Source organism: Mus musculus, chromosome 6, assembly GCF_000001635.26.
Source record: "Mus musculus strain C57BL/6J chromosome 6, GRCm38.p6 C57BL/6J".
In the NCBI taxonomy this organism is placed as follows: domain Eukaryota; kingdom Metazoa; phylum Chordata; class Mammalia; order Rodentia; family Muridae; genus Mus; species Mus musculus.
This window is the reverse complement of record NC_000072.6, coordinates 100,645,004-100,671,396: the sequence shown is the minus strand read 5'-3', so window position 1 is coordinate 100,671,396 and position 26,393 is coordinate 100,645,004. Positions and strand designations below refer to the sequence as shown.

At 44.5% G+C, this 26,393-nt stretch overlaps 1 protein-coding gene across 4 annotated transcripts in view; it reads left to right on the top strand.

Moving 5' to 3' along the window:
• Positions 1-213: 213 nt before the first annotated feature.
• The window catches only part of Shq1 (SHQ1 homolog (S. cerevisiae)), a 99,373-nt gene continuing 73,193 nt past the window's right edge, over positions 214-26,393 (top strand). For 3 of the 4 annotated variants that reach the window (XM_006506669.4, XM_006506668.4, XM_006506670.4), the window contains exons 1-6: positions 214-478; positions 1,633-1,697; positions 5,969-6,091; positions 6,810-6,970; positions 16,026-16,138; positions 23,106-23,233. In XM_006506669.4, the coding sequence (XP_006506732.1) occupies positions 336-478; positions 1,633-1,697; positions 5,969-6,091; positions 6,810-6,970; positions 16,026-16,138; positions 23,106-23,233 (733 nt within the window). In that variant the 5' untranslated portion in view covers positions 214-335. The remainder of the gene's footprint in view (positions 479-1,632; positions 1,698-5,968; positions 6,092-6,809; positions 6,971-16,025; positions 16,139-23,105; positions 23,234-26,393) is intronic. The other variant, NM_181590.5, reaches the window with a different exon arrangement.

The window sequence follows — 26,393 nt, the reverse complement described above, 5'->3', positions numbered from 1 at the left end:
AAGTCTCCCCATAGACGTTAATGAGTCTAAGGCGACTTCGTGTTCCCGTTAGTCCGTAAACGTCCCGGTTAGAGTTCCAGTTCTTCGAAAAATTTCCCTTAATTGAAGTTTCATAACAAGCCTGCAGGGCATCTTTCTCAATCTGTTTAAAAACTCCGCCCAGCTAGCGAAAGCGTCCCGTCTCCAAGGAGACTGGCGCAGGGCGGGACTTCCGGCCCCCACACGCACTCACTTCCGCCTCCGTCCGGAAGCGCTGTGGTACGGCGTGGGTCTGTCGCGCGGGGGAACTGATCGTGTGCCTAGCGGGGCTGTGTTGGCTTCAGGCGCGCGCAGCGATGCTTACTCCTGCGTTCGAGCTGACCCAGGACTGCGACTTCCTCACCGTCGCCATCCGCGTGCCCCACGCGCGCGCCTCTGAGTTCGACGTGTACTTCGAGGGGGTGGACTTCAAGTTCTACGCCAAGCCGTACTTTCTGAGGCGAGTTCCCGCCGCCTGCGTGCCGCTTTCATTCGGGAGCCCACGCTCGCGATTTACTCCGCGCTCGCGGACACAAACACTCTCGCGGGTCTCTTCGCTGCCGCCTCGGCGGCGACTTCTTCCAGGCTCGCAGTCTGCCTGCCGCACAATCACCTCCTGTGGCATCCGTGGATCCCGCCACCGAGCACGGGGCCACCCGCGCGGTGTCAGTCCGGTCACCCTCGTTCTCGATCTTTCCTGACTTGTGCTTTTCTTTCACTGCACGCCCGAGCCTCCCCCTATCCGTGGTGACCTCACGGCGTGGGCCGGTCCTTTGACTCCCGCCCGCATGTCATCTGCTTCCTGTAGTTCCCAGGTCTCCTGTTAGCATCAGATTAGCCAATTCTTTTATGCCTGGCTGCCCGGAGATGCGAGCAGTACTTAGCATTTACCATTCATTCATATCAGGTTTTTCTCCATGTTGAACCAAAATAGTAGTGGCAGCTCACACTCGCCACCTTCAGTGTGGTAGGCAGGCAGCTTCTTAGATGCGCACATGTCGTTTTAAGTCATTTTAATTCTGATAGCCGGACTTTGAGTTAAGCAGAACTAGTACCCCCTTGTACCGTGGACGGTGTGAGAGTCTTTCTAAACTTGCTCATCAGTTGCCCTCTGCTTTCAACGGAGTCAAGCTACAGTCAAGGGGTTTCTTCACTGCTCGAGTGGGAGCCACATTAGATCTTTATTAGCATACCAACTTGAAAATACAGTAGGTCACTCCCTACCTATGAGAGATACTTCCAGGACTCCTCAATGGATATCTGAAATCATGGCTAGTAATGAATCCTGTATATACTATTTTCTCTTTACCTATAAACCTAAGATGAAGTTTAACTTATAGATTAAGTTTAAAGTGAAGTAGAACAGACATAAATACGTTTGCAATTGTTTTTTGTGAGTTGTTCTCCCCCCCCCCCCCATTTTATTGGTAGTTAAAGTATTCGAATGGAAAGATGGGCCATTTGATTTTTTATTTTCTTAGTTGAAGAGTGAATCTAGATTATTTAGCTTGCAAAATGTGAAGCACTGAAAGTTGCCTTTCGAATGGTGGATAGATTTTGATGGCTAAAACTATGCTACGATTGATGATGGCCTTTCTTGTGTTAAATCTGCAGATTAACTCTGCCTGGAAGGATTGTGGAAAATGGATCTGAGCAGGGGACCTATGATGCAGATAAAGGTATGGTTTGGGGTTTTAGATAGATTGGTGTGTGTGTGTGTGTGTGTGTGTGTGTGTGTATGTATGTATGTGCACGCGCATGCCACCTGTGTTGCTAACGTTCCTTCCCTAGAAGGGGCATTCTCCTAAGGTCCCATTGAAAAACTAAATGTGATTCCATCAAAGTTCACTGGGAGAACCATTGAGTTTATTAAGTTATAGAGTAGTGGGTAAGGGGTTTAGGGCAGGAATCTTGGTAATCTTGAAGTAGCCACAGTAGACGATCTGCATGGCTTCCTCAGGGCTGCATAGATTGAACTCCCTCCCTTCAGCCTAGATTCTAGCTCTTCCCCCACGACCACATGCAGTTGGGGCAGAATTGGATCATACAATTCTGGTTGGGGGTGATGGTGGCTGCCCTCTCATTCTGTGAGGGACCGTAAATAGTCAGCAGGCTCGTCTGTGATGACCATTTGTGAGCTGAAGATGGTGGCAGTTTGGCTCCAATGATGGTACTGTACAACTGCATCTGTAGGTATAGATGTGGTGAGGGGAGGTGTATATGTGTAGGTTCATATGTGTGCACACGTGCAATTGGAAGCCAAAGGACCACCTCTGATGTCATCCTGAGGAATGTGTTAGAGATAAGGTTTCTTGCTTGTTGCTTATCAGTTAGGCTAGACTGGCTGGGCAGGAAGCCCTGGGAATATTCTGTCTCTGTCTCCCCAGCTGGAGGATTACACACATGCACCACTGCATCTTATGTTTTCATTTGGGTTCTAGAAATGAAACTCGGGTCCTCCTGCTTGTATGGCAAGTGCTTTACTGACTGAGCCATAGGCCCAGTCTTGGCTGGGATTTAGTGGATTCCTTATACTCAAATGGTAGTAGTCTCTAAAGATACCATGGGGGGCTTTCAGAGATGTCTAGCAATTGCTGTATGCTGTATAACTTTTTTTAATCTTTAGTGCCTATTATCTATGGATTTTTGACAGGTAGCAGTTTTCTCAGTCTTTTAAAGTATTTTGCAATAATCTTTAAATTTGACTCAAAAGTCCTAGTTTAATTTTCTGGGGTTGTTTCTATATTTAGCACATGTTTAAGGTAAACATCAACTCGAAATGATTGGCTTTATAATGGATGGATGGTTTATAAGCTTTTGAATGAAAACTTTCTTAAACAGTTTTCAAATTTAGATTTTTAATAACAGGTAGATGAGAAATTATGCATGGAAAAATATAAGAGTAATTGGATTTTCTATTCATGATTGACAAGCCCCCATCTTAAGCCAGCCACAAACCCCAGGAATTTTACACTTACTGCAGCTCCTGTCTTTTCTTTTGGACTGAGTTTGGAATAAGGGTAGCTGTGGGGGCCGGCAAATTAGCTCAATGGGTAAAGGCGTTTGTCTAGCAAACCTGGTAACCTGAATTTAGTTCCCAGAACCCATGTAAAGGCAAAGGAGAAAACTGACTGGGCAGAGCTGTGCTCAGACTGCCACACATGAATTATAGCACAGCCTGTCACGTCCCCCCTACCCCATGCATGCAGAGTAGTATTTTTTTTTTTAATTTAAAAAAAGTAGCTCGTGTATATTCTTATGTAATTTATTCAGTGACTATTGAGAGCTGGGGTAAGGGGCTGGGGAGAATGAGACTAAAGAAAAGTGATTAAATTCCCACTCGTAATGATGTGATAATGAAGTCTAAGGGAGCCGCTATCCTAGCTGTGGATAAGACAGTGGCATTATTAAACTTTATGGCTGCAGAGATAGCCCGGCTGTTCAGAGCATATACTGCTTTTACAGAGGATCAGAGTTTTTGGTTTTCAGTACACAGAGGCTTACAGTTGCTCTAAGTCCTGCTCCAGGGACTCTGACACCCTCTTGTGGCTTCCGCAGGCCCTTGTACTCATGCACACATAATTTATAAAATAAACCCCAGAAAGCAAAACAAAACTGTAAAGTACTTGGAGTTGAGGTGTTGACTATCTGGGATGTCGGGACGGGTCGTATTTGATATATTGTATTGCGTGTCAGTGTGATGGAAGAGGGAAATTTTTAACACAGTGGACTGGAAGTGGGCATACACACTTGTAATCCTGGTGCTCGGGACCCCAAGATAGGAGCATACATAGTTTCATGTGGGTTTGGGCTAGCCAGGGCTCCATTGCAAAGCTGTCTCAAAAAAAAGTAAAAATGTCTCTAGAGTTAGTGAAGAAATTATTAAGCTATAATTGCTTTGATGTAGTTTTAAAGCCGTTACTACTGTGTGGATTAGGTATCCTGACTTCCCCGTCGTTCAGAAATACATATTTGTCAGTAACTCTTGGTCAGCGCAGTCACCTCCTCAGCCCCTGACTTGTTAAAGCTCTTTGAGCTTGGATATTTTGACTAGGTTAAGATGGTATTAGGTGATAGCAAAGCTTTCTGTGGTTTGGTTACAGTAATTTCTGATCAAAGAGACAAGTTTGGAAAAACCTCTTTTAAGAGTTTTTCTTGATTTGTAGTTACTATAATAAGGGCAAAGTTTTAGAATCCCTTAAGAAATTATGTTGTTTTTTTTTTAATAATCTAGTTAAAATGTTTCATTGGTGTGTATTCATTGCAGATGGTGTTAGGATTCCTGAAAACATTTTTTTTCAAGTATATCATATATTCACCACTCCAAACTGTTTCCTTTCTCTCTTCCCCTTTTCCTCTCCTACTCATGCCCTTTCCCCTAGTTTCCGTAGCTTTCAAGTCTCATACATGAGGGTGTGTGTGTGTGTGTGTGTGTGTGTGTGTGACTTTTCTCTGCATCCTTGCCAGCACTGCTGTTGTGTTTTCTCTGTAAGAGGCATTCTGACTGAGCTGAGATGGATCTCAGTGTAGTTTGCCTCTCCTTGCTGGTTAAGGATGCTGACCATTTTTTTTTTTTTTGTGTTTATTTGCCATTTGGTTGAGTTGGTTGTTTTGTCTAGTGTGTGTGTGTGTGTGTGTGTGTGTGTGTAGGTGGTTTGTCCCTAGTTTGTGTTTGTGTGTATGCACCTACTGTAGACAAGAGGATTGACTTTCTGGGTTCTTGCTTCATTACGATCTACCTAAGAGACGAGGCCTTTCACTGAACTTGGTGCTAGGATCTTGTTGCTTCAGCTTGGCCAGCAAACCTCAGGGGTTCTGTCTTCATTTCCTCAGCACTGGGGTTATAGGTATTGGATGTTGGTCTCAGCTTATTGTATATGTAGAATATAGAGATTGAAGGGGTTCTGCCTCCATTTCCTCAGCACTAGGGTTACAGGTATTGATGTTGTGCTCATATTGTATATGTAGAATATAGAGATTGAAGGGGTTCTATCTCCATTTCCTCAGCACTGGGGTTACAGGTATTGATGTTGTGCTCATATTGTATATGTAGAATATAGAGATTTGAAGGGGTTCTGTCTCCATTTCCTCAGCACTAGGGTTATAGGTATTGGACGTTGTGCTCATATTGTATATGTAGAATATAGAGATTGAAACTTAGATCCTTATGGTTATGTGAGAAACGCTACCAACTGAGCCATTTTTCCAGTCTGGCCTGAGTATTTTGTGTTTTGAGCTCTTTACATGTGGATATTAATTCTCTTCAGATATGTAGTTTGTTGGCTATTCTGTCCAATTCAAGCTGCAGGATGGCCTTTCTTGTGATGGGCAAAAGCCCCACTCTAGAAACCTCATAGACTATTCAGGCTGCTGACCCTCCATGTGCAGGAGCAACCAGCCTTCCTGTCTCAGGAGCTCCAAGAGCCAGGCCTTGCCCCACTCAGACTTCCCTAATGGCTGTTAATGGCCGTCCCAGCCCCTGATGGCAGGAGAGTAGCCAGATTTTATCCTACGGAAAAAAAAATTCCACTAATACCTGAGTTTGCCCCAAGATAGGGCCACATCATCCCTCCAATCCCAGGCCATCCTGGAAAGCTCTGCCACCCCCATCCCCATCCCCACCTCGGCCTCCCCTGCCTCAAGAAACCCTATATAAATCCCATCTTCTGCTGAGTTCTTTGCTGCCACCCTCCTGGGGTTTTCCTCCCAGTAAATCTCTTGTGTGATTTTGTGGTATTCCTTGGCTCCCGACTACCAAGACACCTTTCCCTTACGAGCTGCAACCCTTGTATTGGAGAACCCTTTCCTTCCCTGGAGCAGAGCTGGAACACTTACATAGTTAACAGAGGTTTTCCTCAGAATTACATATTACCTGTACTTATATTTCCTTATATGTACTTATGAAGTCTAAATATTCTAATGCCTAACTATACAACAATTTCTTTTAAAGGAATTTTTACCATTCGATTGCCCAAGGAAACTCCTGGCCAACATTTTGAGGGGCTGAACATGTTAACTGCTCTTCTGGCCCCGAGAAAATCCAGGTCTGCCAAGCCACTTGTGGAAGAAATAGGTATGTTTCCTGTTGTCGGGAGGAAATGAGGACAAAGAAGAATTCTCATGACAATTTGTGTTTCTAGGGAAGAGACTTGGGGATAGAAAACCAGAGGAAAAAGTTTCAAGTGAAGAAAATAAAAAGGGAAAGTCCAAGTGTCCTGAGAAAATAGCTCATCTGGTAGCACAGCTAAAAGCCGGGGCCAGGAGGAGTAGAGCAGTCACGCTCTACTCCTATTTCTCTATCATTAAAGCATTCTGCCTTGCCAGAAGTGTATAGTTGAAAAGCTACATAATATGAATACTTGCTCGGTCACGAGCTGTAGTGTTCACTTATTGCCTGTACCCTGGGATTAAAGATTCCTCTGATCCCATCACGCTCTTCCCAGGTTCCATACCTGATCTTCCCTAGATCCCCAGTACCCGTCCCCTTTGCCTGACCAGAGTGCGTGTTCCTTTTTGTCTGGCTTCTTACGTTCAATGTTCTTATGAGGTGTATGTGTGTTAAAACACAAGTCCATCTACCTTCAGCACTTCCAGTTGATCTATACCTCCTACTGTGGTGAACATTCGGGCTGGTTCCACTTTTTGGCCATTGTGACCTGCAGGGCTGTGACTATTCTTGTCTGGGCCTTCGGTGCACAAATACAGGCATTTTCCCTGTAGCAACTTCTTCCTCTCATTGGACCTAGAGATCTCAGGACTTTGAGCACTAAACTAATGTATAACACATTTAGGTGCTTCCGGGGTTGCTGAGGAAGGAGCTGACGACGAGGATGAAGAGTTTGACTGGGAAATCGAGCAGACTCCCTATGAAGAGGTCTCAGAAAGTACTCTGCAATCACAGTGTCACTATGGATTTGGAAACCTGCGGGCCGGTGTGGTTCAGCGGTTACAGGTATGCTGTCCTGGAAGACTGTGCCACGCAGTCTTCAACTTCATTTCTGCTTACCCGGGGCACTTTTAAAGGAAGATTGTGGAAGGAGACACAGTTAGAGCCTGTAGCAAGCTACTTGTATGTAAGGATCATGCAGTTGTCCATTTCCTTTCATGACCAGCTTGATGCTTTCCTTAGGGAAAGTTCCCTCTAGGATGGAGCTGACTTTCCTGACTATGAATAGACCTCTCTCCTGGTGCTCCTGGACATCCTTAAGGAAGGAGGATGCTTCGGAGGGATGGAGGCCACACACGAGGGTATCATACAGCTTCTGTCGCACATGTACAGACAGACTCTTCCAGTGAGCATGAGCCTGTGAGCCTTTTCACACTTGGGGGCATGCATATATGTGTGTATACATACACACACACACATACACACACACACACACACACACACACACATCTCAGAATCTCTCTGAACTAGTCCCCCTGCTTCATCCTTTCCTGGGATTATAGGTTTGTGCCTCCTCTAGGTGTGTTTTGATAAAATGTTTAGTTCTTAGTGCGCAGTAGGTACTGCATTCTGTTTATTCTTGGTGGAGGTCACATGTAAACTCATTTGGATACTTGAGGGTTTGCAGAGTTTTGGGTCTTAGATTTTCCCTGAGCAGTGCTCAGTTAGGAGGGTGGATCTGAGTCTCTCAAGAAAAAGTCAGAAGTTGACATTCTGTTCATATTTCTGCTTCCACTTATGTTTGGGATACTGCCATGGTCACTGGCCACATGTAAGTAGTTCTCTCGGTAAAGTAGTGCAAATGTCACGAGATACTGGACACATGAGAAAATTCTGAAACACCTGCCCTTGAAACACCAAAGTTACTTTGAAGATTCTTACAAGAGAATAAAATCGGCTTTTACTCAGCAGCAAATAAGTCAAAGGAATATGTCCGAAAAAGCTCGGACACTTTTCTGCAGAATGTGGTCTGTCTGTGTTTCTGTCTGCCACTCCTGTCCCTTGTTTTTCTGCTGATGGGTCAGGTGTTTAGAACAGTCAGCTTTGTGGCATCTGTGACAGAAACTGCAGTGAGTTTCACTACTTATGTGGTCAAGAGCCAGTTTGTGGTCATTTTATTTGTGGCTGACCCGCCCAGAGCTGTGAATGGAGGCCAGTAAGTATGATATGGCTAAGTTCAGAATCTCCATTCAGGTTAAAGGTATCCCAGACACTGGTCACATCCAGTCCAGATGCATGTGACCACCTTGAAGGGTTTCTCCTGGCTTAGAGGATGCTGGAGGACCATAGTTCAGGTGGGAGAGACCAAGTCCCTTTTAGGTCAGAAGTTTTTGTATTTATTGAAAATCATTTATAAGTAATTTAGGTTGCTTTTTGTTATGAAATACTCTTTTGTTTTTTGATACAGGGTCTTACTTATTCCAGGCCATCCTGGAACTCACTACATAGCTGAGTCTGGCCTTGAATTCCTGGTTCTCCTGCCTGCCCTTCTCAAGTCCCAGAAGCACAGATATATAACACTACACCTAGCTTTTATTGTCAAAAGTGGTAAGCTATATATACTCTTGAGATAACATGGTGTCTCAGGACATGGATGCAGGTAGTACTTTGTGTCTTTCTGAATTGTGCGACTAAAGCATCAGGTATTTAAATATTTGTCACTCCCTTAGAAAATGAACTATCAATCACTCTAGTTAGGATCTCTGTATATCCCTCTGTGATTACATCTCCTCTTTCCCCATCAGAGATGCTTAGTCTGTTTACTTAGCTTAACTGTCTAAAATTGCTAAACTCTTTTTCAAACTTCAATAGAACGAATATTACTTTCCTTAAAAAAAATTCTCATTCCCTTAATTTAGAAAGAAAAGGCCACCCAAGCGAGTGGACTCCAGGGCTTTATAGAGTAGTGTGCTGCTGGCAGCAGAAGCTTGTCACTGCACAAAACACTGCGAGCCCAGGGCTCTGAGAATGCCCAGTTTCCAAACATGTTTAATTTGGCACCAAAAACCTGATCTGAAACAACACCGGTTTTGTTCTGGTCATTCCCCTCCCCTTCCCTTTTTGAGACGAGTTTTTACTCTATAGCTCTGGCTGGCCTGGAACTCAGAATGTAAATCAGGATAGCCTTGAACGTTTGGTAATCCTCCTGTCTCAGTATCTGCAGTGGTGAAATGACAGGAGTGAGTCACCACACCTAGCTACTGGCTCTCCCAGTATGTTTTAAACTACTTACTTTTAAAATTTATTGTGATTGTGTTTATGTATGTGTATATGACTCAGGGAAGTGAGTGCTGGTGTGTTTGTGTTACAGCGTGTCTGTGGCGGTCAGAAGTTAACTTTCTGGATTCATTCTCCTTACCCCGTGGGTTCCAGGGTCATACTCAGGTTGACAGCTGCTGCTGTGTTAAAATACTGTAACCAAAAGCAACTTAGGGAAAGCAGAGTTTATTTGACTTATGGTTCTAGAGGGAGGGTCTTTGATTGTGGGAAAGTCGTGGCATGGTGGCATGAACAGGAGGCAGGGTAATCACATGTTTATCCACACACAGGAGAGCAAAGAGAGGGAACTGGAAGTGGGAAGAGGTTTTTCCTTTCTGCACACTCTCAAAGTTTCCTCTCACAAGACTCTACAGATCCATAACTTATCCAAACAGCACTACTTGGCTGTTGACCAAGTATTCATATGTATGAGCCTATGGGGGGACATTTGCCATTCAAACCACCATACATGGCAAGTGCTTTTACCAACTGAGCCATCTCTCCAGCCCTCTGTATATTTTGAAAGCGATTTTAAACTACATACTTAGTGTATGTGTCTGAATTATTGCTGAAGTGCTTGGATAGAGCATGCTGCCCCAGCCTTCTAACACACACTGTAAATAAAACAGTGTGTTCTCGAATACCTTTGCAGTCCAGAGAGAGCCCAAAGGCTCAAGCCACCAAGTCTGGGAATTGATATGGAACTGTTCTGAGTACTGTGTGAGTCAGCCCAAAAGTACTGGTTAATACTGGTTCCCTGGGCATCTTTACTGTTGCATGTGTATTTTTACCAGGGAACAAAGCCAGTAAACAGCTTTAAAGAAGTGGGATTTTCTTATGAATTAAATTTGAGGGATTAGTCAGACTTTTAGAAGTCCTAGTAAGGTCGTGTGTCTTCTCAGACTCTTACATAATTGCTATTACTGCAGTGCTCTGTGTTTACAGCTGCTCAGGTTGTGACAGCCACATCAAGTGGCTAAAAAAAAAATGACTCTGTAACATTAACAGTGGTAATTAGTGAAGACAGCTATAGATGTTCCTAAAAGAACAATTGTCTTATAATATCATTAAAAAATGGCTTTTCTAGTAATGTGTTGTCTCACAATTTTAGTTTCTCTAACCTTTGGGTCAAGACACAGCCAAAACATTTGTTCACTAGTAGTATGCCAGGATCCTCTCCCCACTCTCCTGAAATGAAAATAGTTTTGTTTTCTCTGATGACAAAGGCAATGTACTCAAAAAAAAAAAAAAAAAAGTAGTACAAAGGAAAAAAAAACAGTATTTCCCACACCGAGATAATGTCTTCGGTGAATAATTTAACTATTTATAAAGGCATAATCCTGTCTCCTCCTAAACAGATTTGTTTGCAAACTTCTCCATTTTATCTGATAATAAAAATATTTTTGCTGAAGCAAAGTCTCGTTCACTAACCCCCACCCTCTGCTTTCCATGTATGTACACACACACACATCCGCTTTCTTTCCTTTTTGTGAAATCTCTGCCAGCCACCAGGGTGCCTTTGGAAAACTGCCCTAACTGCGCAGAGTCAGGGCTGCACAACAAGCTGTTGGCACCAGTGGCTGCCAGCAGTCACAATCCTGGAGTCTCTGGGCGCCACCCCAGCCAGCTCCAGGGACAGCCTCAGTTGCAGGATGCCAGGCCTTCTGGCCCTTGCTTTCCTTTGGCTGTTTCAAGGACCCTGAGATCTTTGTTTCCAGGAGACGCACTGGCCAGATGTGCACACAGTTCATTCTCTTTCTGGATGGGGTCCTGTTTGATCTGTGATGTAAATGAACGCAAGAGTGGCTTAAATCCTCCACGACCTTTTCCTGGCAGTGTTCATCTTCAGATTGCTCAGGCAACTAGTGCCACAGCTATTCTGAAACACAGAAAGGGCAATGTTTTTCTTCCTGCGCAGCTTCTTTCTCTTCCTTCCCCATGGTTGATTGATGCCTCAGATTTTTCTTCTTCTGTGGTGCTGAGGATTGAATCCAGGACCGCGCGCATGCTAAGGAAGTGCTCCACCACCAGCCATGTCTTTCTTTAGATTCCAGTCTGACTGCATTAGCTTCCCATTGTTCTTATTACAGTACCGTGTAGAAGAAATGGTGTGGGGAAAGATTCTGCTTCATGTTTTCTGTACATCGTGATAGGGAAGGCTTGCCAGAGCAGCTCATTCATGGGGATGAGAGCGTGCAGCGCAGGCTGCTCACATCACAGGACCAGGCAGGAAGCTGTGTAAGACAGGGAGTAGGGAGCGGTAGGTAAGAAACCCTTAAGGACCTGCTCCCAGGAGCCTGCTTCTTTCTACCAGCTAAGCCCATCTTCTGAGGCTTTGCCCAAATGTGCTGCTCCATGGGGAACACATAAGTGTGCAGAGCTCATGAAGGCCCTTTGCTTTTTACTTTGCTGTAGTTTCTCACTAGGGTCCAGTTTGAGCCGGGCTGTGGTAGGCACAGAACAATGCCGGTGGAGTTTGCCCAGCTGGGAATAGCTAGGTGGTGTGTGAGACCTATCTGTTGCATTGCTGTGGTGGCTTCGAGACATGAGACTAGAGGGGAGTATAAGCAAGGCTGAAGAGAGTTACTTTTGTATATTCTAGTTCACTCCCATGAGATTGGGTATTTTATCTGTGTGCTCAAAACTGGATCTGTATTCCAGTAAGCAGACTGGTCCACAGCCTCTGTGCACTATGCACACAGCAATGATTTCCTCCTGACTGCCAGGCTCACTGTCCTAGTTAGGGTTACTATTGCTGTGACCATGACCAAAAAGCAAGTTGGTGAGGAAATGGTTCTTTTGGCTTACACTTCTACAGCTTAGTCTGTCATTGAAGGAAGTCCAGACAGGAACTCAAGCAGGGCAGGAACCTGGAGGCAGAAGCCGATGAGAGGCCATGGAGGGGTGCTGTTTACTGGCTTGTTGTTCATATCTTCTCAGCCTACTTTCTTATAGAACTCAGGACCACACAGCCTACGGATAGTACCACCCACAAAAGGGCTGTCTCTCACCCTCATCAACCACTAATTATGAAAGTGCCTTACCGGCTTGCCTACAGCCCAGTTTTGTGGAGGCACTTTCTCAGTTAAGGTTTCCTCCTCTATGATGACTATAGTTTAACCAGCACACACACTGAGTGCAGTGAAAGAGAAGGTAGACCAGACCCCCACCCTGTGAAGCATTCTATGGGAAGGCAGGCAATCATGTCGACAACAGATAAGCTAATGGCAGTAGTAACAGGAAGAGGACAGGGTGGTATGTGAGGCTGGGGACTGTTTAGGTCAGGGTGCCCAGAGGTGACCCCTAGGATAATGTGAGGCACATGGGATGATAGTGAGAAGGACACCGTAAATGCAGAGGGTCAGAGTGGAGTCTGAGATGAGTGTTCCATAAATGGGAAGAAATGTAGTAGGTGGCCTTAGACCAGAGGGAAAGGCTGGCATCAGTTTGAAAGGCCAGCTTGGCTTGATGATGCAGAGCTGGGAGTGTGGGTTCAGAGAGCCCATTCACCCTCTGAAATACAGTTTTCTGTCAGTACTCACTAATCATAGCCCATTCACGACCTTAAGTCTGTCCTGGTGTGATAGTTAATTGTTCTGTTACTTCCCCCCACCCCACCCCACCCCACTCACACTTTAGTTGCTGTTGGCAGGTAAGGAGACTGAAATGGAAGGGGGATTGTGTTCCCAGTAAGAAGTCAGTAACGGAACAGCCATGGAACAGAGAGGAAAAGAAATCTGACGTTAGTGGGTATATTTAGCCCTGGATTGTATCATTTAATACTTATAACAGCCTGTGCCACCAAATGCTGCCCATCCTCAAGAAAATGTTAAAGATGTGGTTACCCATCCTGTGGAGATTTTACATCACATGGGGAGAAGTACTTTGCAACTGTGATTAAAGCTAATGTCGACATGCCTTTTATATGTGGGTCCCCTTCCACCATGGAGGGAGGAGAAAAGGCCTGGTGACCAGAGATGCTGGGGTAGGGGTGGCATCGTCCTGTGGATTTACAGTCCAAGGAAAGGACATGGCCCCATGGTAGTGTTCTCCCAAGGCAGCCGTGGACTCGCTCTGCTGCTTCTCCTCCGTGCCATGGCCCATGTGTGCTCTCACCTGTGGCTGGAGTTGGGATGTCAGTGAGGAAACGGAGGGAGGGAGGGAGGATGGACCGATGCTGCACCGTGGAGGAGATGCTCTGCTGGATCCGACTCCGGATGGCAAGCCTGCCCATGGAAACCCTGCTGCGTGCTTGTCAGGCTCTTTGCATCATGAATGAGCTGTTTCAATTTGTTATGAACCGCATAAACTCAAGGGCTGCCCTGAGACTCCTAACTACTATTTATAATAGGATTCCTGTAGGAAAATGCATTCTAGGTGCTCAGAAATTAAATTGCATAGGAACTTTGGAATGTAAATTTTATTTTTGTGGACAGGCATTGGTCTGGATGTTGCCTCAAATGTTTGTATTTGAAAGAATTAAGATATTCTGGTTGGTATAGTGGCTTCCAAAAAGGTCACTGGATCCCTTCGTTGTATTCGAATGTACTTTGGTTAAGCCCCACATGCTTAGTGGTAACAAAGAGTTTATTTTGACTTTAAAGCTACATACTTCTTTATTTTGTGTGAATGTGTGTGCCTATATGCATGCCATGGTGTACGGGCAGAGGTCAGAAAGCAGTTTTGGGGTGTCAGGTCCCTCCTTCCACCATGTGGGTCCTGGGGGTTGAACTCAGTCAGGTTACTCACCAGGCCACTTCTCTGGCCCAAGAACTTTTTTAAATTTGGAAACTTTGGTTACATAGGGAGGCTGTGCTCGTCTGACTCCCCACAGCTTACTGCAGTTTAAGAGATCTTGCATTCTGGCCACCAGCTTTACTGTGCTGTGACATACGAGGAAGAGAAGTGAAGGGATTGCTTAAGGTCCTAGGACGAACTCCAGAGGCAGCTCTGCGCTGTCACTCTTGCCTTTCCCACGCATCTGGCTCAGTTCACTGCTGTCCGTTGCGTTTACATTTCCTCAGGTTACTGGTTGACTTCTTCCCGCTCAGATCCGTATGTTTCTGCCAGGACTGTTCATACCTGCAGAGGAAATAGGTGGAGTGGACACAGACGAGAGCCACAGTTTTGGGGGATGGTGTGGATTCTCTGAGGTCTCTTTAGTTCACAATTCCTATTGGTCTGTTCTGTAGAATTCTGCTTGGGAAACATGCTTCATGTTCATATGTGTACATACATCTTGGTTAAGGCAGTAAGGGTGATTCTTAGGATTAGATTTTTAAAGTTTCAGATGGGAAGTCCTAGACATCAGAATTACTCATAAAAATTCTTTAAAATTTTTTATTGGGTTAATAAAATTATGATGAAATTTAATGATAAATGAAAAAATGATAAGTAAAAAGTAATGAAAAATTTAAAATGTACAAATGGAAGTCAGGGGACAGCTTCATGGAGTTGGTCTTTTTCGTCTATCTCTATGTGGCTTCCAGGAATTGAACTCAGGTCTGCATGGCCAGCACATTTACACAGTAGGCTGTACAGGATTGCATTTGCATGATCTGTTGTGATCCTGAGACCAGCTGAGCTAGCGAGGAGGAAGAAAGGCAAGGGTCTCTATATCTGCAGAGATGCCTGATGAACCCAGTGTCTCTGTATCTGCAGAGATGCCTGATGAACCCAGTGTCTCTGTATCTGCAGAGATGCCTGATGAACCCAGTGTCTCTGTATCTGCAGAGATGCCTGATGAACCCAGTGTCTCTGTATCTGCAGAGATGCCTGATGAACCCAGTGTCTCTGTATCTGCAGAGATGCCTGATGAACCCAGTGTCTCTGTATCTGCAGAGATGCCTGATGAACCCAGTGTCTCTGTATCTGCAGAGATGCCTGATGAACCCAGTGTCTCTGTATCTGCAGAGATGCCTGATGAACCCAGTGTCTCTGTATCTGCAGAGATGCCTGATGAACCCAGTGTCTCTGTATCTGCAGAGATGCCCGATGAACCCAGTGTCTCTGTATCTGCAGAGATGCCTGATGAACCCAGTGTCTCTGTATCTGCAGAGATGCCTGATGAACCCAGTCTCTCTGCATCTGCTCAGAGCCTCCTGTCTTTAGGAGCTTTCAGATCTCTAGCACTGAACAGGGAAATGAATTAAGAATTAAATATTCCTGCATGTTTGTGAGGGTTTATTCAATTCTGCTTTACGTGTCAAAAGTTTTAAATAAGTAAGTGTATGTGTATGCATGCAGCATGTGTGTAGAGCCATGATGACAACTTCTGTAATTGTTTCTCTCCTCCTACTGTATGGGTTCCAGAGATACTGGTGATCAGGCTTGGTGGCAAGCACCCATGATCCTTTGTGTTAAACGTTAATATCCTTAATAGATGCTGGTCAGCTTGTCTTATGGGTTAAATGAGGTAATTTATCTGGAAGTTCCTAACAGAGTACAGAATAGTGGATTCAGACATTTGTGGGGTTGGTTTGTTTGATTGTTGGGTTTTTGTACTTTGCTACTAGGTCTCACTGTGTAGCTCTGGCTGGCTTGGAACTTGCTGTGTGCGCCAGACTGGCCTTGAATTCAGAGAGATCTTCCTACCTCTGCCACCTAAGTGCTGGGAGCCAAGGTTCCACCACACCTGTCTTAAATGTTTGTTAGGTCAGAGTTTAACTATTATAAGTGTCTCATTCATACTTTAGTGATCAGACAGGTCTTCCAGCCTTCATGTTCCTCCTCCCTCCCCTATATTTGATTTTTAAAAACTAAAAGTTTGAGATAGAGTCCATTCTTGTTCTGGTGTTTTTAGGATGAGCTGAGTGAGGTTATCGATATTAAGGATCCAGATTTCACTCCTGTGACTGAACGGAGGCAGAAGCGCCTGGCTGCTGAGTTGGCCAAATTTGATCCCGATCATTATCTGTGAGTATGAACTTTTGTGACAGTTAAATAAGTTAGTTACTTTACACTTCTTTAATTTTTTTCAGAATCTTTGAGCGTTTGTGTGTGTGTGTTTATGTAGTTATGTGTGCATGTGGAGGCCAAACCTCGACAATGAGTGACTTCTGCAATCACTCTTTGCCTTATTTCCTGAATCCAGAGCTCACCCATTTAGCCAGGGTGAGCTAAATGGCCATCCTTGGCCAGTGAGCTCTAAGAATCCATCTATCTCTGTCTTCCCTACTTTGTCATGCCTGGCTTTTTATTTAGATGCTGGGAATCTAACTCAGGTCCTTGTATTTGCATGGCAAGCATTCTTCCCAGTGAGTCATCTTCCCAGCCTCTCAATGTACTAGACATATTTTTAGATTGTGGAATTAGTGAAGACACTAATCCTAGTTGATTTAACCTACTCTGTAATGGCTGTACATGTGTGACCTTTGTAAACTTGCTACTTAATTTATACTAGCAACCGAGAACTCATTTTTTTTTTTTTTTTTTTTTTTTTGGTTTTTCGAGACAGGGTTTCTCTTTATAGCCCTGGCTGTCCTGGAACTCACTTTGTAGACCAGGCTGGCCTCGAACTCAGAAATCCGCCTGCCTCTGCCTCCCGAGTGCTGGGATTAAAGGCGTGCGCCACCACGCCCGGCTCGAGAACTCATTTTTATTTTAACTTTTTATGGATTCTTTGTGAATTTTACATCATGTATCCCAGTCCTACTCATCTCCCAATATCCCTTCATACCTACCTTCTGCCCTTGCAACCTCCTTCCCAAAAGCAAAAAAAAAAAAAAAAAAAAAAAAAAAATCTGATTGTGGAAGCTGCAGTGTGTCACAGTGTGTCCCGTCACAGTGTGTCCCACAGTGCTCCCTTTTGTCCACACTTCTTTACTTGCAAATGTTCATTGCAACGAGTCATTGGTCTGGTTCGAGGCCTCTGTCTTCTGCTACACCATCAATCCTGGATCCTGGATCAATCCTGGGACTTCTCTCAGATATCCTCTTGTTGCCCTGTGTCATGGAGGCCGTACAGTTTTGGATCTGTAGGACCAGCCCTTCATGTACTTCAGCAGTTCATAGATGGGGTAGATGTTGGGGTGGGCTAACTCAAGTTCCTGGATCTGGGCCTGGGTGATAGCTCAGTTGGTCAGTTACCCACAGCACCAGGATGAGCTTTCTGGCACTGCTCTGTCTAGCTCACCCAATGCTGCAGCTAGCAAGGGGCAGAGCCAGCTCTCCCACTCCCATGCCTGTGCCAGCAGGACCATCTCTGCTGCGATGTCCGGGTGAGGTGCAGGGTCTGCTCTCCTGAGTGCTGCAGCAGGTAAGGGGCTGGGCCAGCGCTCCCACTCATGCCCTCAGCCTGGCTCACTCTCTGTAACCCCTGGAACCAGCTGTACTGGGCTCCCCAGGTAAGGTGCAGGGGCCACTTGCAATGGAGAACTCTTAATAAACTCTTTGGCACAACCTGTGGGTCATGACTTTTGGGGTCACATATCAGATATTCTACATATCAGATATTATATTACAATTCACAAGAGTAGCAAAATTACAGCTATGAAGTAACAACAAAATAATTTTATGCCTAGGGATCACCACAACATGAGGAACTGTATTAAGGGGTCGCAGCATGAGGGAGCTTGAGAACCAATGCTTTAATGGTTTCCTTACCATGCTTAAAGCATCAAACTTACAAGAATATTTGTTTATACTTCTTTCAAGTAGAATTTTTGTCATGGTTATTTGTGTGTATAACTGAATATGTCTTGCTTTCCATAAGAATCCAGATCTATGTGTGCTGTATTTCTTGCTAGTCTAGGCTCTCACTGGAACGTTTATCTGCCACCAGTTGCAGTGACCAGATAGTTGTCCTCAGTGCTAGGGTATCAGTAGAACCTAATCAGAGTTGTGCTGTATTTCCCACCTGTATCCGCTGTGCCCTTTGCTGCAATCAGAACTGTATTTGGGTAAGGAACTTAATAAAACAGAGATGTGCTGTCTCTTACTGGCCAGATAACAGCACGTTTTTGCATTTTTTTACTGGACCTCTGAATACCTGATTCTTTGATTGTGTGTAGAGAATGAGTGTAGTTCATATGTCGATGTGACACTCTTTTGTTATTTTTCCCTAGGTGATTACAAATTGTTACCCATATACCATAGTCACCATTCTCCAGTATTTTGTATGGTGTTTTCAGCTTCTCATGTCTCCTCATAGGCTTATTTCACAAGGACGAAAAGAGGTGAAGGGACTTGCCCAAGGTCACACCACTGTTAAGTGGATGGGTAGGATTTGAAAAGAGGCTTCCTTTGCCACCCTGTGTTTCCTTTTCACGTACACTGGTACACTGCGTATACTGCTCTGCTTGGCTCTAACTGCCATTGCTCCTGTGATTAACATTCTCTCTCCTGTGACCCAGTGGGATACTAATTGGAATAGCAGAAGTGAAGCTTGTGATGTGCAAATGGAATGAGTGATGTGTGGTGATGAACGGCTGAGCATCCTAAGGGAAGCCAGGGAAGAGTGGGCTGTGCTATCCTGTGGAGGACATCTGAGAGACTCTGCTCCATTTAGACTGCCATTTCTAATTACTTTTATCTCTTCAATGGTGGTTTTAAAGGTCCACTGAAGAGTAATTTGAAGAAACCCATTTAGAATCATGCTGAATATTTAAAGTAGAAATTTCCATTGTCAGCAAATTTCTCAGCCAGTCTGAAAACAGAATGAGTTTTCGAAGGCTGAAATTTTAAGTGGGAGGTAGCTTAATTAGAAGAGCTGTCTAGAAGACGACGTTTGTGACCCAAGAAGACTCAGGTATTGAAATTTATAGTTGGCAGCATGACCGTCTAAGCAGCCTGTTTCCTCTGCCTCGTGTGCTTTTGTATCCAGGAGCTTATTCTCTTTAAATAACTTGAAGCTGCATTAATTAACTTATGGGTGTTACAACAGGCATGGAGATCAGAGGACAACATGCAGGATTCAAATCTCCCGCTGTGTGGGTTCCCGGGATGGAGTTCAGGTTCTCAGGCTTGGCAAGTGTCTCTGTCCACTGAGCCTTTCGGTGGGCCCAGAAGCTCACCTCCTTAATAGTTTGAATAGAATGTTTTTACCATTTCTTAAGGAGTGGTTCTCAGAGGAGTGATGGCGTCAGGTTTCGAAAGGGCTTCAAGAAAACAAATGTGATTTTAGCCTACACAGGACAGAGTTGAGCCAGCTGCCTATAAAGAGGGATTTATGCATTTCAAAGTAACATCTATCTGCTTTGGGGTTATGACTGTTTTGAAATCTGTTGTAAAATAGAGATCTAATGTGGTTTGATTGTTACATTAGCATGGCCTGCAGCCAGTGGAGTGCCATGTGCAGTGATCTGTAAACCTCGTTGTTTCTGATTATTCTCTTTGACACCATTTGTTCCTTTTAGACATGATTTTAGAAATTTTCAATTTTATTTATTAGTGTGTATGAATAAAAGTGAGTGTGCCATGCCATCAGATGACATTTTCAGGATTTGGACCTCCTTCCAGCATAGATTCCAGGTGTCAAACTCAGGTCAGCAGGCTTGAGTGGCAAGTTTCTACTGTGAGCCCTTTGCAGACTTGGATGTTATTGTTACACTAAGGTCTGCAGACAGCGTCTTGAAGTATTCCGTAGTAGTCTTTCACCTTTATATATGGCCAAATATTTGTATTTCTTTTCCTGGAGATATTGGGGGTTTTTTTTTTCTTCCTACATTTGTTTTTTATTCTTCAGGGACATTTTTATCATAACCAATCTATGAAATCTTGCTTATTTCTTTGGTGAGAACAGGAGAAGGATTTAATCGACATTTTAAACATCTGTGAGATCATGAAAAAACAAAAATGAGTCAAGCCTTTTTTGGAATACTATTTTAAGCTGTGGTAGATTTTCATTATTAGGAGTTTGTTGAAGAGGCTGACACATTGATCTGTTTGCTTGCTTTTTTGGTCTTGTTTTGTTTTTTGGATGTATTGCGTAGATTGCAGCTAGCATTTGGAAGGCTGGAAGGGGTGGCTTTCTATTCGGCACTCTGAGCATAGGAAGAAGCATTGGATAAAACATCAGACTTGTTCTTTTGTTTGTGTGTGTTCTGGTGCAACAAGCATTTGTTTGAAAGTCTCCTACTCACCATCCTGCAGAGTCCAAGAATAGCACTTGAATGTGACAGATGTCTACACTCATGTCACTTTCATTCCAGTCGGGGAGGTCAGCATATCTGGTGGAGGGCCATTGTCTTAGCCTGGGTTTCATTGCTATGAAGAGACACCATGACCAAGGCAACTCTTAAAAGGGTAAACATTTAATTGAGGCTGGTTTGTAGTTTTAGAGGTTTAATCCATATCATCATGGCAGGAAGCATGGCAGCATGCATGAAGGAGCAGAGTTCTACATCATGATCTGAAGGCAGCCAGGAGACTGTCTTCAGCAAACAGCCAGGAGGAGGCTTTCTTCCATGCTGGGTAGAGCTTGAGCATAGGAACCCCACGCCACAGTGGTCTTCTAACAAGGCTACACCTCCTCCAATAAGGCCACACCTCCTAACAGTACCACTTCTCATGGGCCAAACAAATTTAAACCACCACAGCTATGAAGGAGCAAGTTCGAGTTTTTGAGAGGGCCTGGCATCCTATAGATGTCTGTTAATTTTCATGACTGTTACTTGGGTTAGAACATAGTGATGCACACCTTTAATTCCAGCACTTGGGAGGTAGATGCAGGTGGATCTCTGTGAGTTTAAGTCCAGCCTGGCCTACATAGTGAGTTCTAGGACAGCTAAGGCTATATAGAGAGATCCTGTCTCCCCCTAGCCACCCCCCCCCAACAAAACAAACAGAAAGCAAGCAAGCTGAGGTGTGTCTTTGTCATCTTTGTCTCACACAATCAATCCTAAAGCTGTGCTACGTCTCTCTTTGATTTCCTCTACTTCACATTTCTGGCCCTCTTCTCACATGGCTTCCTATAGCCTTCTGACCACCTCACAGCCTTCTGTGGGCTTCAGCAGATCTGTCAGCTGTGAGGCCAGCAGCATGATGCTCTCATGTGAAACCTGCCTCCACCCATGCTTGGTGCTCCACAGACAGTGCTCCTCAGCTTCAGACAGCAGCCTCTGTCTCCTGAGCGTGACGGCAAATGTTCTCTGTGATGTGGAACCTGCTACTTCTGTCAGTTCAATTTGCCTCTCCTTGCCTGTGCCTTCTCCAGAGGCAACAGCTGACGCTTGCATTCTCCCCCCCCCCCAACCCCCCCTTCTCATGTGCTTCTAACACATACTGGCCTTTTGCTAGCTTGTTCCTCCCTGCATCATTCCATGATACCTCACCTTCGAGCTGTGCTCAGACATCACTTCCAGAGACCTTCATCCTTTGGCTGGGTGATGATCTCCTCCTCAGTGGCTCCCCGCTGTGCCCACCCCCCTCAAACCACATTGTATTCTAACCTTCCATATTTGTGTCCTTGGTTCTGATTAAATAGTGGAGCCCTCGTGGCAGGTTTAATCTTTTCCTTTTTCTTTGTTGCTATGTGTATGTGGAGGACATTCAATGAATTCAGTGACGTTTAAAAATGTGAAAATAACTGATTATGGAAAGCAGTAGGTCATGAATCATATTCATGTAACTCTTAATTTATAGACAGAGTAAAGAGCAAGCCATTAGTGGGCCTGATGGTGTTAGCCTACAGTCCAAGGTATGCTGGAGGCTAGTGAGGACTATTAGGAGCAAGTTTAAGGTTTAGAGAACATCACAAATTCAAGGCCTGCCTGAGCTATGGTGTGAGTTCAAAGCCAGCCTAGGCAACTTAGTGAGACTGTCCCAAAAATAAAAATAAAAATAAAAAGACCCAACATGCTTGAAACATGAGGTCCAATCTCCAGTGCAATACAGACTGGAAAACAGAGTCACCCATTCCACTTGAGATTCTTGGGGTGGTGTCTGAGAATGTTTACTCAGAATAAGTGTATCATTGTGGACCATAGGATGGGTTTATACATGCCATGCCATGCACGTGGAAGTCAGGACAGCTCATGGGAGGGAGTCAGTTCTTCTACCCTATGGGTGCTGCAACTAAACTCAGGCTTAGGGGCAGGCATGCATATCCTCTGAGCCATCTGACCAGCCCTCATACTGGTTTTTTTGTTTTTGTTGGTTTTTAAATCTTGGCCAAGATATATCACCTTTCCAGGCTCAGGCGGTGATGCTGGAAGGAGTGGAAGGCATCATGGATGCAAACTCTCCATCCAGTAGACTCCGGCGTACTTTCCCCAAGAATACTCATCTTCAACTTGAAAGGCAAGACCACATGATTTCTGAGCGTGTCTTCGAAAAAAGAGCTAAAAGTGTATTTTAAATGTCCTTTTATTTTTCTAGTTAAAATTAAGAGAGTACAGAAAACCTCTAAAGAATGGGGTTTTTTGGTATCTACAAAGGTTGTTTTCATCTTTTTCAACAAATTAAAACCAAGGAACTGTTACGATTAGCATAGCTCAATAAAGTAGCATTTTAGTAGAAAGTATTCACACTGGATAGAGTGTTTCGGTGTGTGAGTGCGTGTCTCGGTCTCTGTGGAAATGCAGAATCCTGAATGACATGCTCATCTGTTTGCTTTCTTTTTTCTTCTGCTGAGTCTGAAAGTCATTTCATTTATCTTAACATTGGTCCAACCTGAGCTACTCACAAGCCTGGCGTCAGTTCAGGAGGGCTGTGGTCAGTGTAGGATAAGAGCTCAGGGCAGGACAGCTCTCCCAGTGCTTTCTGTGTACAGGGTCAGGGGTGACTAAGGCCCTTTTGTTAGGTGGTTACCGTTTGCTTTACGGGAGTAAAGTCAGCACCACACTCAGTTTTCTCTCAGAGTGTGTATTGAATTGGTGTAGTCTCCAGATTAGAGAGAAAGCCAATGCAGTCTGATTTAACAAGCCCGTTCCTTTTTGAGCAGAGCTGACTTCTTTGAAGACGAGGCAGTTGAGCAGATTTTGAAGTACAGTCCTTGGTGGAATGATGCACATGCAGAAATGGTGGCCTCTTTGGGAAAGAACCAAGAGCAAGGGGACTCTGCTGCATTAGGTAAGAAACTCAACATTAGCATCGTTTGTGATTTTAAAACTCATCATTGTGCCACGCCACTGTCCTTCGTGTTTTGTGGCATATGATTTTAATTGTCCTTCATTGTGAAAATGGGGTTTTTGAGAGCTATTTCTGCCTCTTGTCTTTGCCTTTCTTTGCTGGTAGATTTGAATTGTAAGGTACTGTAGAATTCCATAATAAATCACTCAGATTATTTTTGTTGGAAAATCCTTATGAACTAGTAAATGGATCTATCAGTAGGGTCCTTTAAGTTTTAATTGAGTATCCGTGAGAGAGACCCAGACTCATTCCCGTTCTAGTGAAAGAATTGGATGTGGCCTCCTCAGTTGATTCACAGGTTAAGGGATGAGGAAGCCAGAATAGCTGTCTTCCTTCATGTTTCCAGAACATGGTAAAGCAGTTGGAGACTGCTCAGGTGAGGATTTTACAGGCCACAGGAGGTGGCTGTGAACACAAGCATTACCCAGTGTGGTAGATTTTGGCTGTACTGCTTTGTGCACTTGGCAGGTTGCAAGGGTGCACCCGCCCAGGAGCTATCTTAGATCCGCAAATGGAAAACATCCACACATACCAGTTAATTTTTAAATGCCTTGATTAATTCAAAGTTTGAGCACTCATAAACGTTCCCCTGCTACCCCAGGCCCAATTGGGGAAGTGGCCAGTGGCTCACATGACTGGTTGGCTTTCTCTCCTGCTGCTACTGTATCCCCTTCTTCCCCCAGTCCTCCTTCCTGTGTCACCCTAAGTGTCCCGCCCCGTGCCCAACCATTGGTCATGGCATCTTTAGTGATAGATCAAAAAACCAATTGGGCACAAGGACCTTCAGCACTCTGGACGTGCAGATTCAAAGCATTAGCACCAATCCCCAACAACCGAGAGTTCTTTCTTGGGTGTTTATCTTCTCATGATGGGCTCTGATCAATACAAGCTGGTTGTTCTAAGTCTGTATAGTAGAGTAGTAATGGTTTCAGTTAGATCAGAGCAGGAGGCCTACATTGTCTGATAGGCTGATTTGGCTTTTCTTTATATACTAAAATTGAATTTCAGCATTTGATGAAAGGAATACATAGGTAAGAACATATATTCTAAAGATTTTAAGTTGAATATAAACCTCCCCTCCCCAAGTTCCTCCCCCTAGAAGCAGTCACTGCTAAATTTTTAAGTTTATTTAAAATTAACTTAGGTTTGTGATGACCATCAAACCCAGGGTTTTATGTATGCGGAACACACGTTTTACCCTCCAGCGGTATTCCCAGCGTGCGGTGTTTTTAAAGCACACATACCACATGTAAAAGGTTCTGTGGCTGTGTTCTTGCCATCTTTGCTGTGGATTGTATTGGAGGTTGGAAATCTCCCACATGAGCATACACAGATCACTCAACTTGTCTTGCTTGAAAACCACTGGCTGCTGTCCTTTGCAATATTTCTCTCATGCTTGGGGAACATTTGGACTCTCCTGCTGGCAGTCATTTGGGGTTTGGTTTACTCCTCTCACTGATAGTACAGGAGCCCTTTTCACACTCAGTCTGACTGAGGTAGCTATGGTGTCTTATGCACCAATTCCTAAAAATTGTCTTCAAGCTGTCCTGTCCAGTCACCTGCTGCCCACCCCACCCCTTGGCATGTGGTATTGTGATTATTATATAATATGTATTAAGTAGTATTTTATTAAGTATTTTTGTGGCTAAGCTTTGTTAGACTTAAGGTAATTTCCACCAGAGTGGAAAATTGCCGCTGTAACTTTAGAAACTAGACTCTTGATTCTGAGTATGGATGTGTGTGCCATTGTTTCTAGCGTGCTCTGGGGTAGCATTTGATCTGTGCTTACGAAGCCTTTGACTGCTTCCCAGCTGACAGACTTGCAGATGGAACAGGGCTGACTCCCTCTACTTAGGTAGAGTCTTCAGTGGGTCTCAAGAAGTTTGCTCCCAAGGTCAGCCACTTTCTCCAGTTTCTAGAGTGTGTTGGTGAGGTAAGCTGGTGGCTGTGTAGTTGGGCTTTCTCTCCACCAGAGTGAGCTAGTTGCCCTGAAATCAGAAGGCAGCCTTCCCTCTGACTTCAGTTCTAGCTTGCTCTCCTTTAATCAATGGCACTGTGTTCCGAAGTCAGTTCTCCATGTCAGCAGAGCACTGAGTTAGAGCTTCTGTAATCTTAGCAGACTGAGCCAGTGCTCTGTCCTTTTAACTGCTGCTTCCAGGCCCTTTATCTGACCTGTGGCCTGAAGCCAGGCTGGTGGTTCAGGCAGTCAGTCTGCTCAGCCATTATGGTGATTCACTCTAAAAGTCACCTTTAAACCAGCAAGGGTGTGTGACGTGAGGTGGAGAGCTTGAGCTGGGTTGGGCAGAAAGGATCTCCTGCATTTCGCCAGCTGTCAGGTTAAGCATGGGCAAGGCATCGCTGTGGGAGTCTTGCATTTAACGTCTCTACTCTGTGCTGGCCGCGTGGCTGTAGCTGTAGAACTCTTCCCTGCCTGCCTCAGAGCTGCCAGCAGGATTGAATGAGGCCATGTGTGGGAAAGCTCACTGCACTGTGAGGTTAGAGACGATTGTCGGAGAGTGAACTGAAGGCAGGAAGCCAGGAGTAGGACGACTGCTCTGTCAGCTTGCCGCTTTGTACATTTTACAGAGCTTTCATGGCCTTGTTAATGAGATTTTTCTTCATTTTATTCTTATTCAGATATTGAGTCACCCAGAATTGGAGAAATGAACTGAAGTGTGTTGAGCGAGGATAAAGTACAGGAGAAAACGACATAAAACAAGAACTAGTTTTATAGTTCTATTTACTAAGTTACACTGTGCTGTGTGTCTCTTGCCTCCTCCACACGTGTCTGCCCCTCTCTGCTACCTACCTTCCTGTTCTGTTTTACACAGTGAGACGTTGCCATTTGGATAGGACAGTGCAGATGATAGAGGTGCACTGTGGCGTTGTCCTACAGTGTACTGTGGTAACCTGCTTTGTATGAGTTCTAGCTATGCTACAGTTGGTAAACTTTGCCGCTGTCTTTGCTTGGGTAATGATAGTGGTCCTATTTATTAGACTTCAGAGTCACAGCAGGGAAACGTATTAACATTTCCAGCTTTATAAAGATCCCGATTTTCCTCCCCAAAGGCTTATGAATGGCAGCGTTAAATGCCGTGCT